General features: G+C 46.1%; 1 protein-coding gene across 3 annotated transcripts in view; it reads right to left on the bottom strand.

The window, feature by feature from the left end:
* The window catches only part of LOC138521652 (uncharacterized), a 225857-nt gene that overhangs the window by 117643 nt on the left and 91479 nt on the right, over positions 1–16735 (bottom strand). For all 3 annotated transcript variants that reach the window (XM_069634639.1, XM_069634641.1, XM_069634640.1), the window contains exon 3: positions 10278–11266. In XM_069634639.1, coding sequence (XP_069490740.1) covers positions 10278–11266 — 989 coding nt within the window. The remainder of the gene's footprint in view (positions 1–10277; positions 11267–16735) is intronic.

Genomic DNA, 16735 nt, shown 5'->3' with positions numbered 1-16735 from the left:
TTGAGCCCGGAAGAGGGGGATCCAAGGGTGAAAAGGCATCACCCAACATGCAAGCAGCAAGGAACTTTTGTTTATTATTTTTGGAACACATCAGGTCCTCGGAGGCAAGAGACTTTTTGTAGAAGAGAATCTATACACAATAAACAGTGATTATTGAGGTTTTGTTAAAAGGCACATGCCATGGTACTCTCGGGCATGTGTCGTTTGCCTTTCAAATGAATATATTTAATATTTTATTCAAATTCTTTGTCTTGCAAAAAAAAAGAATTCATACAAAATTAGGATTTTCTTAGGACAAAGTAGTCTCAGTGCGTGCCTGGTATTTGCTCCTAGCACGCTCCTAGAGAGAAGTTACTGTCAAGCGGCAGATTCGGTAGACAACGCTCTCTAGGGATAGAAAGACACAAGGGCTTAGTTGAGTTTGGTTGAAGGGCAAGAGAGACTAGGGCAACATTTATTGATTTATGTGAATCAGATAAAACAAGCGACCTGTGATTCTATATGTTTGAAAACGTGATAGGGTAATCCACAGGTCTCAAGCCCTGAACAGTCCCATTGTGTTTTACGGTGGCGGTTACCGTCATCCTAGGAATGAAGCCCAACATATCTTATTAGGTAAGACCTTTGAAAGCACATTTAATAGGTGTGTCTTAAGATCCTTTCTAAAGGACACAGATCTTTCAGCTCCTCTTTGCTCCTCAAGACCTCACAAGTTAAGTGCTATTTAAGACTTCTCTGTAACTCGGTGTCTGCAACTCAGGGTCCAAATGCTCATTTCTGTTTCTGAGCACATCATGTCCAAGGAGCTCTTCACTGGTTTCAGTGCTCCTCCGGTCACCAACCCGCCTCTCAGTGTCCTCCTACCTCACAGTCTATAACAAACTACACTGTGTCTCTATGGGCTTTTCTTTTTATATTCCAGCAGTCTGTCTCTTCCTTCATTCCCTGACCCATACCCATAATCGGCTATCTGCCACCAACTTTCAAAGGGATTGGCTGGGCCCAGCGTAATCCAACCCCCTTCCTTTCTCTGAAAATAAAGACTTTCTAGAAAGTAATCCATACATACTTGCCATTCTATTTTCTTCCTCTGAGTAGCGTTTCAAGGTCCACAACGGTTTCGTCCTTCACAACAGACTCTATCCATTGATGTCTGATTAAGAGGGCTCATTTAATTGGGGGCTAGAGGGGGGATTGCAAACTCCAATGGTTCATGGGTTTCAATTGCCTGGATTCATTTGTCAGAATGTATGAGAACTCTTTGATTTATGCATGCATACCTGCTATGTACCTCAGTGTGGGTCTGAGATGTCTGGCAGACATGTTTATCCCCTGACCCCTCATCACTTAATTACAGCGCTCAATCAGACGGATTACAGAATGAAGTACACCCTTTAAAGGAAGAGAGGGCATAGCAGAAAGATCAGACCAAAGAGCAATGCCCATGTCAAGTCTGAAGGAAAACCAAGGCTTAACAATTGTCTGCAAATTTGAGAGTCAACTTTCAATAGCAACATTTTGCAAAATATGCGTGTCTGAAAATGTTGGGAGGGGTCAATGGAAAAATCCAGAAACTTCTCAGACAGTACTGACATATGAGCCTTTGGGAAAGGGCAAAGGGAAGAAAGCCACAACCACACAGGGAAGGAAGTACAAGTGGTGGACCTGAAGAAACTCATGGTGAGTTTGAGAAAATATGCTTTGATAAAGTGCTCCCTTTGCTGCAGGAAAGGAGTAAAGATTCACAATCCAAAGAGAGAGAGAGTGTCTGTTTCCAGCAACAATCATCATGTGGCACTGCAAGAGGAGCCCCTGCGCATCAAAATAGATGATGGCGCACAGAAGAGGTCAGCTCTGTATGGTACTTTGTGATGAGTGGAGAGACTTGCCAGATCATGTCGAAAATTCCTGCTGGGTGGTAGTGGACAGACAGACTCTGAGCTTTTCCCAATCTATTTGGTGAACAAATACCACTATGGTGCCTAAGATGGAAGTGGTTGAAGCAGATATTCAGAGTCCCTGAAGATTGCCTAAAGAGCCGTGGGTACCAAAAGATGTGGACATTAAAGCACACATTCATGAGGAAAACTGCTATCAACAACTAAGCGCAGCAGAGAAAATATGAGATGCTCATCATACGCCGCTGAACTCAAGGACGCAGCTGAAGAGAAGTGATCCTGAATGTATTGCCAGGCAGAACTAATGCTAAGCGTAGGGGTTGTGCAAGGGCCAAAGATCTATACATGCCAGAGGATAGGGACCCCCCCTTATCCTGGAGTGGGAGGCCTACCAAGGTTTATACCAGAGTGAGTCCTACTACAGAGGCAGTGTGCAGAAGTTGGTAGAGCCCCAGTCCCTTCTTGCCGTTTGCTTGATAGAAGTACCACTATCTATCTCTGAATGCAAGCATAGCACCCTTCTGGCCAGTGCCTTTCTCTTTTGATTTCTATCAGAACCACTCTGTGGTCCCTCTGGAATCATTGGCATCTTTCCAACAGTATTGCTCCATTAAGCCAAAGGCCAATTCTATTTTTATCGGTCTAGTGTTTTTCCGACATGGCGCAGATGTCTTGCATAATCGGCCTTGATATGCGATTCACACTGATCGGGCACTGTGTCTCAAACAGATATTCTTCTGTGTCCCGAGGTTTGTCTGTTATTCCATTCTCTTTTTCATAACTAGTGTTCTGAATCCTCTCTGCTCCAATCCTCCACCTTTTGTTTCTTCGAGTTCCCCCAATTGTACCTCACTGCTAATATTCCTCCTTTCTTGATAAGTGCTTACTGTGCCTGCCTCTCACAGAGCCCTTCCAGCCTCGAACTTTACCTGCCTATTGCCAAGCCCTTCCAGCCTCAGACTTCGCCTGCCTTCTGCAGAGCCTTCCAATCTTGGACTTTATCTTGCATTGTTTATTTCACCTGAAATGCGCTATTGAAGCTTCTCATTTGTATATTACTTCTCTGGACTGGAAGTTCTATTGGCCTTTCATCAACTGGCCAAGGGTTTTTCTGGCTTTGGCTTTTTCTATCGTTGGGCTTTACGTCTGACTCTCTCCTGTTTCTTCCCACTGTGTTTTTCTACTTGGGTACAGGAGAGAGGAGCAGATCACCCAGTGTCATATACTGCAAACTGTCTCTTTCCAGAAGAACACAGACGGTAAGTGGATTTTTGTCTCTAATCTCACAATTTACAATATCAGCAGCCTAAATGGGAAAGCCAGCGAGCCACCAGAGCGAGACAAGGCTGAGCGAGCAAGAGGTAGAGCGACCCGCTCAGCAGCTGGGACGAAGCAAGCCGCTATGTGGCATGCCTCAGCTGGAAGATAAGAGTGAGTCACAGAGTGGTTCTCTCCAACTGGATCCACCTGTTCTGAGATGGTGACTGTACCAGTAATATGCCCGAGTGAGTCAGGGAGTCGATTGCCCAGCGACACTCACACAATAAAGGACATTATGCTCACATGCATGAGGCAGCAGACATGCTCCCTCACCAAACCACATCCTTTACCGGCCTGGAGGTACACACACAAACTGGAATATTCACTGTTGCAGGCTGCCATTGCTGGAGACTGTCTGTCCCGCATACACAAAAGGGCGGGGTTTAAGAGCCATTTTGAATGCTTTTGTGATTGTAGCACCTCCCGTGGGCAAAGGACAGACAGGGGTTGACCGTGTGACCAGGTGAGGGAGAGAGAAAATGGAGAGGGAAGGGGGTGGATAAACAGGGGCACAGGAAGCAGGAAGGTGTCGGTTATGCGGGTGAAGTCAAGGTAGGAGTAGGAGGACCAAGAGATCAGGTGGAGGATAAACAGAGCAGAGGAGTGTGGGAGGAATTGTTGAAGGAGTGTGCAAGGTGAGGTATTGTTGGTGGGAGAGAATGGTACTTGGGTGAGAATGATAGAGGGAGAGTAGGGAGTGACAGGAAAGGTGATTGGGGAAGTGAAAGGAGGGTGAATGAGGAAGAAGGTGTTGGTAGATTGAGAGTAGTAGTGTGGGGAGCAGAGTAGTAGTGGTGTGAAGAGAGTAATAGTGGTGTGGAGAGGGGAAAATAAGGGGAACGAAGGGTAGAGACAGTGTGGAGGATAGAGGGAGAGCAGCAGGGAGTAATATCGGAGGGTGGAGGTAGATAACAGAGAGGGGAACATCGGAAGGACAGAGGAGGGATTGTCAGGGAGAGATAGGAGAAACAGTAAGGGAGGGTGACAGAAAAATATAGGGAGTGGAATAGTCGAGTGGGAGGCACAAACCCATAACCTACATCACCTTGGGGAATTTAGAGCAGAGACCACCTAGATTGTTTTCCTGAGGGAGTCTTAGGTAGATAAGGTATTTTGCATTTAGGCCATCACACTTCTCTATCCAGGTTTTTAGACAGTATGGGTTACCAATCTCTAGCGGCCATTCCAAGTTTGATGGGCACCTGGGTTAAGGAGGGAATACTTGTCTCTAGACAAGATAGAGAGGAATGACCCTTAGAGAGCCCTATGACTACAAAAACAATAAAAAATGTTTAACTGCCGTTAAATGTTGGTGTGTTCTTGATGCCGTCTGGGACAGGAACCTGAGAGAAGCTGAACAGGAAGTGAAAACAGGGAACGCACATGAACCTAGTCCCTTAGGAAAAGGAATGCAGTGTGGGAGATGTAGTTGTAACTCTCCACATACATAGTACAGTTACGTTGATCAAGCCAGGAGAACTTTAAGACAACTGTATTGGGAGTTGTGGCCACAGAACGAACTCCAGAAATATAACATAGAGGACCTGACAAAGTCAAGGGAACCCAGAGAATTGCATTATGGGAGGTGTGATTCCAACATTTCATAGATATATCACAGTGATGTTAATAAGAATCAAGGTAACCAGAGGAACATTGCCCAGTTGGAGATGTGCTCAATCACTCCATAGACATAGCACAGCGCTGACCAAGTCAAGTGAACCAGAGGAACAATGGGGGTCATTCCGAGGTTGGAGGTAAGGAATTACCGGTAAGGGTGCCGATGCCGGTAATCCCTTACCTCCGTATTCCGAGGTCCCTTTGCGGGTCCTTCCTTACCTCCTGCTTTTAGCAGGAGTAAAGTAGGGGACCCGCAAAGGTACTTCGGAGGTAATTACGGTACCGTAATTTACGGTGCCGTAATAACCTCCTTCCCCATTCCCATTGAGCCCTATGGGGCAGAAATGGGAATGGGGAAGGGCAAAAGGTGAATGGGGAATTACCGGTCCCTCCAACCCTGGAATGGACCGGTAATTACTCCATTCACCATGCCGGATTTGGGACAGTTTCGGAGGCAACCATGGAGCTAATTACTCCATGGTTAGCTCCAAACCTGGAATGAGGCCCAATGCCTGTTAGGAGGTGTGGTTCATCTCTTCCGAAGACATAGCATAGAGATGCTGACCCAGTCGCATGAACCAGAAGCCAAGCAGGGGCTTATTACATCATTGTGTTAACCTCTAGACTAACAACAACATATGAGTATCTCTGTCACGTCTACAAAAATACATTTTTTATGCTTTTCTATATCGGAGTCTGACATCAACCTTTGTAAAACAGGACACTACAGACAGTCATCACTGACCCTTAGGCAACTTAGTGTCATTGGCATTCTGCTGGAATGAGGTGCCCAATTTCCAACCAGATTCTCAGAACTGCTCCATTTAGATATTAAACAGCGTGGGTCAAATGCAGCGACCTACATGGAGTCTAAACTCAAATCTAGGAAAGTTTGTGTTAAGAGTAACCAGAAGGGGCTGCAAAAAGCAGGAAAGCAAATCATGTTGGAAGTGAAGATTGTGAAGCGGGAGGTTGACAAACCTGACATGGCGGGAATTTGTACTAATGTAGTTGGTACCATAGTCGTCCTAGACTGAAAGCTGGAGCGATGGAAACATACAAGGGGGGCAGTCAACATTAGAGTTTGAGGGTTCCCACCTCCCTAAATGATGGGCCGCTCAGTGGGAAACTGCAGCTGCTTTAGGCAGCACAAGATGTCTGACACGAGTACCAGAACACTTCTAGAGTGAAGGGTCTTTAGGTTACTGTTAAGACAGAATTCCTATTTTGGGGCTTCTAGAGTTTGTAATGGAATGAGGGGAAAGGGAAGGCTGAAAATAGGAGAGGCTTTGCTGTCCCTGGGAGCTGATGCTTCGGTTTGGCATCCAGACAAACTGCACACAGAGGTGCGGCATTCCCCTTTTTAGACGTGTGGCCAAGGGTTTCCTGGATAGCACACATAAGCACCAGGAGGATGTGGCTGTGTGACTACGTTTGGGGGCAACCGGATGCCCTCAGCTTAAATGACTGACCATTTGCAATTTTAGCAGAGTGAAGCTCCAAGGGCTTTTTTTTAAGGTTCCATGTTTGGGACTTGAATCATTTGGTTATTTAACTTACACCATTTGCCCTGCCTCTAATTACAATGTACTGATGTTTTCCCCCCTCGTCGCATTTAGATATGTGTACTGTTAAGGGGAAGGTGCCTTTGGTGGAACATAATATGAAATGAAACCATCAATACCGAGTGGTACAACATGAAGGACACAAATTGAATTTGAAAAGGACTGAGGTTTGGATATGGGTCAGGCGTACGCGAGTCCTTCGCGAATTTGGTATTGCACGATAAAAATAATGATTTTTTAAAAAGGTAAAAGAACCTGAAAATGCAATTATTAAAGGCAATAATATTCAGACGTTGCCATCCTGTTGTCAGGAATCCTGTGCCTAAATCATACCCTTGATTTGTATTTACATTTTTAAACCGACTGGCTTTGCAAACGTACACAAAGAACACACGTTAATCATCTGCTATCCCCCCAAGAAATAACTTTGTGTAGGATATCTCTACAACTCTTCCAAACATACAATCACTTACTAGCAGCTGGGGCTTGGAAATGCCCCATCAGCTCCTCTAAACAGTTCCTTGGCCCCCTGTAATGGTGCAAGTCTACAAGTCCTAGCCAGAACCCCCTTTCACACTACATGAATCAGCCTCATTACCATCCTGCAATGCAGGGTAAGCCCCCCACTCCATGTCCCCCAGCTGTGTCACTTGATCGGACCATCTCATGATCTTGCTTTCCACTGACAGGTTACCCTCTTGCAAAACGCAACATGACCACAGTCACCACTCCCCTCTCTCCACTGTAATAAAAAGCTGATCAGTCAAAAACACAAAGGTAGGGGCTTCCCCCACCTACCTCTAAATGTAACACCCAAACCCATGAAAAGAGCACTCAGTGAAAATCATCTCATAAAATGTTGACACCAGTAACACACTATAAGAAGAACCAGTTCACAGTAACTTACCCAGCTATAACCAAAATAGAAGAAATTCATAACTTTGGGCACACATCTCAGGGCCCTATGCTCAAACATTTGCCCAAGGCTGCGTGCATCACCTGCCAGAAAGCCAGCTTCTCTGTCGAACTACTACTGAGGTCAAATTCTAGACACTATAAACAGCCGCGCAGAGTTGTTCTAAGTAGTGCAACATGTAGCCACCCCTGAATGCACTGCCATTACCACCCCGAAACTCTGGAGCTTTAAGAAAACCAGACTGCATTCTTCTCAGACACAGTGAAAGAAATCGCACCAGCCTCCTTGCAATTCACCACGTACCTCAACACTTTGAAGACAACCCCCAACTCCCAACACAGCCCAGTGTCAGGACTCCGCTATGGTCGGTGAGAGCACTGTCTTGTCTCTGGTGAATAGTCTCAGACAATAGAAATAAGAGTCAGGGACTACTGCCTAGCAGTCATATCGCCGGTCATGATGACCACACCACACACCAACTACTCCCTCCAGGGAGCTACAGTACCCAAAGCCTTGAAATACGTGTTTATCACACCATTTCTCAAGAAAGCTCCCTTCACAAAGTGCAACAAAACCACACAACCATCCGTGTTCTACCCTAGTCTGCCCTTATCAAGATTATTTCGTTTCTAGCCAAGTGCCAATATATATTATTCCCTTGCCCTGGTACAGAATCAGTACTCGTCTCAGTTTGGGTGACATGCTCACTATTGTTGGCAATTGCTCTCTCTCTGTGCTAATACTACCTGACCTCCAAGCCGTATTTGGCACCATAGACCACAGCATACTAAAACATGGTATGCATTCTGTGGTCAGAGAAGCAGAGCCCTTGCTCTGCTGGTTCCTCTCCTCCCTCTCAGACAGGGAAACACCTGTAAACTGGGTTATCTTGCGTATCAACACAGAGCAGTGACACGTGCAGTTCCCCTGGGATCCCCACTGCTCTGAAAATGTTACTCAACACCTTCTGAGTCGCACCCACCTTGGCTTTTATTTCTTTCATTCCCACTCAGACAACACTGAAATCTACCTGAATATCACCAGCAAAAACAAATCTTTCTAGACTGTTTCTGGAGGTCTGAAAGGCACTGAATAATGGATAGTCGAGAACAGCCTTGTGCTTATTCGAACTGCAATCCTGGTCTTGGACAAAAAAGGCCATTTTTACAAGTTTGGAGGTATTTCAGAGGTAAATCATCTGAAATACCACCAAACGGATTTACAGTTACCACCACTTGGTCAGGTGGAATTTCTGCCTGATTACAAGTGGTGGTAGCAGTGTACATTTTTTGCAGAATTACTGCGGCAGAATTACCGCCGCAGTAATTCCACTAATTCTGCCGACTTTTTGTGGCATTGAGTGGCCAATTTGACCACTTACCACCATACTCGTAATGAGGCCTTTAGTACCAAATAAACAGCGTAGCCAGGCTCCCACTTTCTTTGTGCGAGCAAGTGCCATCAGGCAAACAGCTAAGGATCTGGATGTACTTGTTTAAGTTATGTTGCATGGAATTCATGAATCACACGTCTGATGTTTACACGACCTTGCGGAGCTGCTATGGTCAACTCATCTTCCCACTCTTCAAGCTCCTGGGAAGTGTTCTTCCATTCTTCGGTCCAGAAAACGACCTCAAGATCTTCAGAGCTTACACTTTGGCTTATACTAAGCAAACATGTTCTATTCAGGCATACACAAATTCGACATCCTCAGATTGCAAAAGGCTTATAATGCCAGTAGAGAATCTTCATTTAATCTAAAATACAGAGGGTTCATTTTCACGGTCGTGCAGATCGTAAAAATTGCAGAAGGATTTTCCCCAATTTGTCAGGTGGAGTTGGGGAGCAGGACAGACTGCTTTTTCTGCACCACCTAACAAATGCGGCGGGATTACTGGCAGCATGTATTTTCATGCAATTGGTAATGCAATGGATTCCTATGCAATCCTCCTTGATTTACAGTCCGATAAAGCAGGCAGACGCCATAGGAATCCATTGTAAATGACTCACGCAATTGTTAATTGAGGGATGCCTTTATACTTTTCCACAAACAGTAGAAAAGTGCAAAGATGATTTCGCTGTGTTTTACTCTTTCGTTTTCCACTATGATCTGGAAAAATAAAAAAATGCAGTGCAAGTGGACGTGGTCAGTTTCGTGCAATTTACATTTAACCCCTTAGTATGCTCGTCCTTTTTGCATAGACTTGCATAATAGCCTGGCACTTAAAGAAAATGACCTTCAAGGACAAATGCCTGAAACCACTTAGAGAAACATATTCTGGCTCCCTGTCCAAAATAAACGGTTACAAGCCGGGCCACACCTACAGACTCTTAGATGGTTCGGCCCCTCTAGATCTACTCGAGAGAATAAAACACTATGCCTAGTCTTTACACACTCCAACCCCCTACCCACCGAGGACGAGAGATGTCAAACGTGTATCAATCATTGGCCCTCATCCATGGAACAGCCACCCAGTACATGTCCAAAACATTCCCACAATGATGCGCTACATGGCTTCACTGAAAACTGATGATCCGTTTGTTCTCCTCCTGCGAGGTTCACATCACCACTTCTAACCAAGAATCAGATGCTCTGCAGATGTGTTAGCACCCAGCTGCAATCATGTGTTATACACAATTAAAACATAAAAAGGCTCAAGCGCCAGAACAGATTCCCGCATTGCCCATGGTACAGCTCAGGTGCTGCCCTTTCATGGGAATGTGCCACCCTAGCGGTGCCCGAAGGGTAAATGTACTAGGCGCCTCCCAGCCTTGCAGCTCCTGGCAGGAGTATGTCTCCAGCCCAAGTCTCCACTGTTCCACATGCTGACCTATCCCTTACTTATTTCATGTAGATTTTACAAGCATACTTTTCAACCCTGGCGACACCATAAGCTTTTGTATCTATGCCCATACAGTTCATGAACGTTCTAGTATTTAAGGGGATGAATGTGTAGTTACCGACGCAGCCGTTTCCAGGGCCCAGCAGCATCCTGGCTTGGTCTGCTCTGGCCGCTTCCTCGTTCCGGCTGGACAGGAGGTCATTCTGCTCCTCTAGAGTACGCATTTGGCACTTCAGCTGCTGGTTCTCCTGTTCCAGGTGCTTTATTCTCTGTTCCTGCTGTGTGAACACCTCATCCCGGGAAGATAACACTTTCCGCAGCTCGGACACCTGGGATTCCAACTCTTTGACCAGCTCAGCATAGAGTCCAGTCACCCTGCTGCCTGGTAAGAGGCAGCAGCGGTCAGCTTGAATACCTGTTGCTCTGCAACCCTGGGCACTACTGCTGCAGCTGCTGTGGTTTGCCTGTGGCCCAGTCAGTCTACTTGCATGGGCGGTGCTGCTGTGGTCAGCCTGTAGCCCGTACTTCCTCATCCCTTGGATGTTGCTGTGTGTTGCCTGCAGCCCCGATGACCTGCTCTCCTGAACACTGCTGTGCTCAGCCTGCACCCCGCTGGTTCTGCTCCCCTGGATGCTGTTGCTGTGGTCAGTGTGCAGTCCGATAGATCGGTACCCCTGGGCACTACCGTTTTGGTCAACTTGCACCCTGGTAGCCCTGCTCCCTTGGGAGCTCGCATTGTTGCAGAGAGTGCTTTTAGGCCCATCCTGGGAGCTGCAATCCAGTGAAAACTCTTGCTGCGCTGGGAGGGGAGGGCTGCTGTGTAAAGTTAAAGCCCCGGGGTGGATGCTGCCGTAGTCCATGTTTCTAGGTAGCCGCACCATGTCGTGATGGTTTGCCGTTCTGGGATCTAGTGTGCTGCCCTGGAAATTATGTCCAAAGACTGAGCTTGGCAACTCCTGAACACTGGGCCGCCGGAGAAAAGACGTGTTTGGAATAGTTTGGGTCTGAGGTGCACTGAAGGTTTTCTGTCGTTTCCTGACCTTTGTGTCGTCCTCCTTATTCGGCATGTGGTGGCTGCTCCTCTCCAGGATGGCCTGCCCCTGTCCGCTGGAACCAAAATAGACAACAGTTATTTCATGCAGTAACGATCACAGGAGAGATAACCTTGGAAAAGAGAGAGGGAGCCCTGCGTGGGGTTGCAACCCACGGGAAGAGTTACCTCACTCTTCACCCTTGTGGAGGTAGGGAGTTGAAAGGCCTGGCTAAGCACAATGGCCGTATTCATGCATCCCTTTTCAGCTGTCCTCTCCCTTTTACCTATTATTTCCCTTCACTATAACTTTTGGAGGTTTAGCAGAGTCCAGTTTTACCCCCAAAGCGCACATTACTTTGCCAGGCCAAGCTGGAGAATGTCACTCCGAGCTGGTTTTACCTCCCTAAAGGGGGTGCACATTGTGTTATGCTTTGCTTCACATGTTTGCTAAGAGTCAAATAATAAAAAAACAGCCTTGTGAATGGATAATGGTAGAGATATACTGGTTCATTATAAGTTGGCCGGTGTAGTAATAACGTATCAGTATTAACGTATACCGGCACATTATCTCAACGGCCAACAACGTCTTTGCTGGTAAATTGGAGGATTCACCTCCAGCTATGAGCTGGAGGTAAATCCGCCAACTTTCCAGGCGATTTTGCCAGAATTACCGGTACCGGAATTACCTGCGTGGTAATTCCAGCAAAATGCTACATAGAGTCCTATGGACTCAAAATTAATGGGGACTAACACTGGCACAGTTTGTTGGTATCCCCGTGTATTTACTGGCAGAACACCACCAAACCTGTAATTAATTATTAGCCACAAATAATAAAATACTCAAATCTCCTCAAGTAGGATTAACATGGGACGTCAAGTCAATCAGTTCATATTTTTGTGAAATTGTTTAGTTGCTGTGGCTCAGTTACTGCACAGACTGCAGACACAGTGACACAGCAATGCATCATTACTCGGATACAACGGAAACGTGCTATTATTCCATGGGAGTTTGTTAGTAAGCAACCTAGAAACACACACACTCTAGCCTGAAGTAGCATGGTGTGCGAAACATATTTCGACACATTGATATATTTAGAATGCAAATATTTCACAAACATACACAGGCTGACTTGACTTGTTATGTTTTTCCTAAGGAGTTAGGGAGAGTCAGCAGCCAAAGGGTTGAGGTACTTTTTATTTAGCTGTGAGAAAATGTGACATGGAACTGCATGAAAGTTGTCCATCAGAGGGTGTTACTATGGGTACTATGGGGTTCTCTTCTTTCATGATGTGCCTTGCATCACATATCCGTTTTTTAAACCTCCCTGAATGAACTTCCTTTTTTAGCCCATTTCCAATATCTCCAACCTGCCTTAAAGGAAAGCAGGAATTTGGGCACCTTTTAAAAAGTGGGTCCAGCTGCAATTTGGAAAGCATCTGATATGCAGGATACCGCTTCCAACCCCAGTTTCCTTTGCCTACGCCCTGCGTAACTTTGATCCCCATAGGCCTGATCTGTAACTTTGGAACACAAGGATATGAGCACCACCTCTGTGAATGGGCACACGTTTCTGAAAGCAGGTATGGTTGATGCACAGCCATTTCCTATCCCCTTGCCTTCAGCTGAACATTATTATTGGGAGCAACATGAAGGCATATTTTATTCTGTATATTCAATTTATAAAGAATGACTTTCCAAAGAATGTCTCCCACATTAAATAAATAATTAGGGACTCATTTAGGGTTCAATAGAATGAGGTCAACATGCAGAAACAAAATTAACACGCATTTTCCCTTTTAAATCAGAATAGCAGAAGTGTGGTAAAATGTCTGCATGCATTTTTACTACTTTCCACTAACCTCTGAAGACAGCATTTGGTTTAAAGAAGTTTTGCCTAAAAAAGTAAATCAGAGGGTCATGGAATCCTCGTCTCTATTCCACTTAGGATATGCATTGCCCATACTGACTTGTATAAAGGTAGTTCTAATTCCATTAAAGACACAGAGGTGAGTATTATGCTTGACTTTCTTTAATTAAACTTTCCGCAGAAAAGCACAATTAAGATAAATAAAACTAGGGGCGTGGCCAAAATGGTAGGGCGAGGGAGTGATCGTTCCGAGCTCCTTAAACTCTTACTTGAGACCTCTGGCTTTTGGTACCCAGCTGGCGTCGGCGGCATTGTGATGATGGGCCCAGTGAGTACCACAGCAGGTGGCCACGGGCCCTTAGATGTTGGGTGGCAGGAGTCCTGTGTGAGAGCGACGCTCTGCTGCGCTTCACAGAGAGGTGAAGCGACAAGCTGGAAGTCGACGAGAGGAGTCGACTGGAAAGGTCTGCGGGCCTTATGGCATAGGGCACCCTTCCTCACTGACTAGCCCTGATGGTGGCTGGAGTCCCGGGAGGCCGAGGTGGCCCTGAAAACACAGCAAGGCCAGTACCCATCCTGAATTGAAACAAAGGAGTCCATCTTGGATTCAGGGTGATCGGTAATGACTCAAGCCCACACAGTGATGCTGGTACAGGAGCAACCATCTTTTATCAGGGCAATCACGTTTTAAACCTTCACAGATCAGCACAGTGGAGTAACTTTGCTGAAAATGTTGGTGTGGGACATGACATGTAAAGGAAAGGAGCCCCTGCCAAATGAGGGGGACAAAATTGTGTGCCACGACGTTGGGGGGGGGGGCAAACACCCTTGTCCCCCCTACAATTATGCCCATGGATCAGCATACTTGAATAGCTTTGTGGTACAGCACGGTTTCTATATTAAACCTTCTATAAGCACTGTGTAAATCTACTTGTAAGTGGAACGAAGCCCAGCTCTACGAATCAGAAATGGCTGCGAGACTCTTTGTGAGAGGTCAGAGGTGGGCCCCTTACCCTTATATTCGGCCACAGGAGTTATACAACGGAGGCGAACAAAAGGGCAAATGGCAACTGCAAGGACCAACAAAAAAAAAAAGAATACGGTGCAGATTCTGATTTCTTACACCACCAAACAGGCAGTCCACCCACGAGGAGTCACGACCAGCTTCTCCTTCTCGAAACCCAGTTTTGGCAGCACTAGGGCACATTGAGAAATCAATGTCACAGCTGGAGAATAAATTCGATAAAATGAGCGAAAAGGTGGCACAGCTGGAAACAAGAACCTCCACAGTTGAACAGAGAACTTCCCAACTAGATCAGCAATGTTCTCAAATGGCCCTGGTTGTGCAACAAATGGGAAAACAGATGGAAACTGATATAAAGGGCAACAAAATAGTGCAACCAAGACTCGAATAACTGTAAAATGTGATACCAAACTGATTGGGTCCTCAGACTCCCACCTGGTGTGGAGGGGCATGGCCAAATAGCTTTTGTCTCACTCTGGCTCCCAGACCTGCTCAATCTGGAGGTAGAAGGGGACCCTATATATTAGAATTAAAGTGCAGGCTCCTCCAAAGTATTCCAAAACCGCACCTGGATCGCTGCTCATCCATCAGACCCATCTCGCTATGGTGGTGCAAAAAACTAGTCTATGAGTGCGCCTGATGCCCATGAGCAACAAATAAGAAACTGACCGAATCCTTGTCTTCGTGCGCGGGAAGACGGAAAAGCACCGGCCTCCAAGAGAGAAGCTTTGCTGCGGAAAACCCAGAGCGCGTACATCCAAGATGCGCTTGCAAATTATCAGGCATAGGAGAATGGGGAGCTAACCAGACAGCTCTTTAAGGCCCAGGAGCGCATTGTCCACCCAATTTTCAAGAAGCCATGAAACCCTGTCCATGTCTCAAGGGGAAGAGTAACATGGCTCAGGAGGTATGAAGAATTTAACCCATTCTTGACTGCCGTTCCCAAAATAGTATTTCATGATGTGTGCTGCTGGACTCACCGGAAGTGGGGGAAACACACCAGCTGGCTTACTGTGCACATAGTAGTGACCCGCCGAAATAGCTGATCTGTAAACATCTAACATGCGAAATGCTTTGCCAGCATCGGCCAGAGATGCTAAGAAATTCAACACTTCAACTACAAGATCTGAAATGGGATCTCTATCCCTTTCCAAATACCAGCAATCCCAGCTGATTCAATCCATCTTTTAACTTCTCATTGTGGATCGGGCCTAGGATTCTTCGATGAAGCTAGCAGCTGTAGCTGAAAACTTTGGACATTCCAGTGACCCCCAAAGCCATCCGAGCCATGAGGCACAAGGACGCTTCATGAAGCAGTGGGTGAAACCACTTCGCCTTTTGAATTAGAATGTCTGAAATCTAGGAAAGTAGGATTGGAAAATGCGAGCAAAGTTCCAGAAAAATCAGAAACCAAGCCTGGGCTGTCTACCATGGTGTAATTAGCACCATGGACTCATCATGCCTCCTCGCCATTTCCTATAACTCTCGCTATTATCACAGGAAGGAAATACGTACTCCTTCCGAGGACCCCAAGGTTGGAGAATAGCATCTGTAACATACAGGTCCATCCTCCAGATGAAGAAGTGCAGAAGCTGGGTGTTGAGGATGGATGTGAAAAGGTCGGTGTGGAAAGGGGCCCGTCTGTGCACTAATTTATCAAACAGTTGTGCATTCAACCTCTGACCACTCAGGTTTCCGAGAGCTCTAGAGTTCCAGTCTGCCACTAAGTTGTATTGGCCTAGCAAATATGTCTACCACCGCTGACAGCTTCCCTGTAGGCAATAATGCAAACATGTCTTTTGCTAGCTCTGTGAGAAGCATGGACCTCGTGGCTCCTAGGTGGTTGATATACTTAACCGCAGAGGACTTGCCACCATCTTCAGAAAGATGCAGGCTTCCACTCAGTTCGTACTCTTATTGTGAAGATGCCAGTTAGCATTTCCAGGCAGTTGATATGCAACCTCAATTCTTCCAGGGGACCCCTTTGAATACTGTGTGGCCGTTCCAGGCATCCATATGTTCCAGCCACCAATGGAGCTCTGTCCTGGCTTCCAAGTCCAGGGGAACTATTTGTGAATAGGATAGATCAGCACAAAGATTATTATGGCTTTGATGGAGAAAGCCAGAAGGCCCACTAATCTGGCAACTGATGGGCAACAAGCCTGCTTCATCACAGAGCAGATCTCCTTCTCGATTGTCTTGAACCTTGCAGGCAAGCAAGAGCCCTCCCCTTGCAGACAGAATGTTGAGATGGACACCAAGAAGTTCTAGGTCGTGAGACAAAGAGACTCAATTTTTCCCGGTTTATAACAAACCCCAGGTTCTGCAAGAAGGAGATTGTAATTTCTTGATTATCAGAGCTGCTTCTTGCGACATTAGTCTCATGTCGTCTTGATATAATAAACCAAATACCCTATGCCTTCAGAGCTGTGACTACTGGTTTCATAAGCTACGTGACACATAATGGGGTGGAGCATACTCCGAACAGGGGAAAAGTATTTCCCGAATCTTGTCTACCTGCAAAAACTGCAGGAACTTCCTATGAGCCTGCCAGCTCATGAATGTCACATATGCATCCTTGAGATCAATATGGATCATCCAGTTGTCCCTCTAAAGGATATCCCTAAGCATGTGTATGCTGTCCATCTTGA

Source organism: Ambystoma mexicanum, chromosome 13, assembly GCF_040938575.1.
Source record: "Ambystoma mexicanum isolate Mex_15411 chromosome 13, UKY_AmexF1_1, whole genome shotgun sequence".
Taxonomy (NCBI): domain Eukaryota; kingdom Metazoa; phylum Chordata; class Amphibia; order Caudata; family Ambystomatidae; genus Ambystoma; species Ambystoma mexicanum.
Note: the sequence above shows the minus strand (reverse complement) of the source record. Positions and strands in the feature narration are given on the sequence as shown.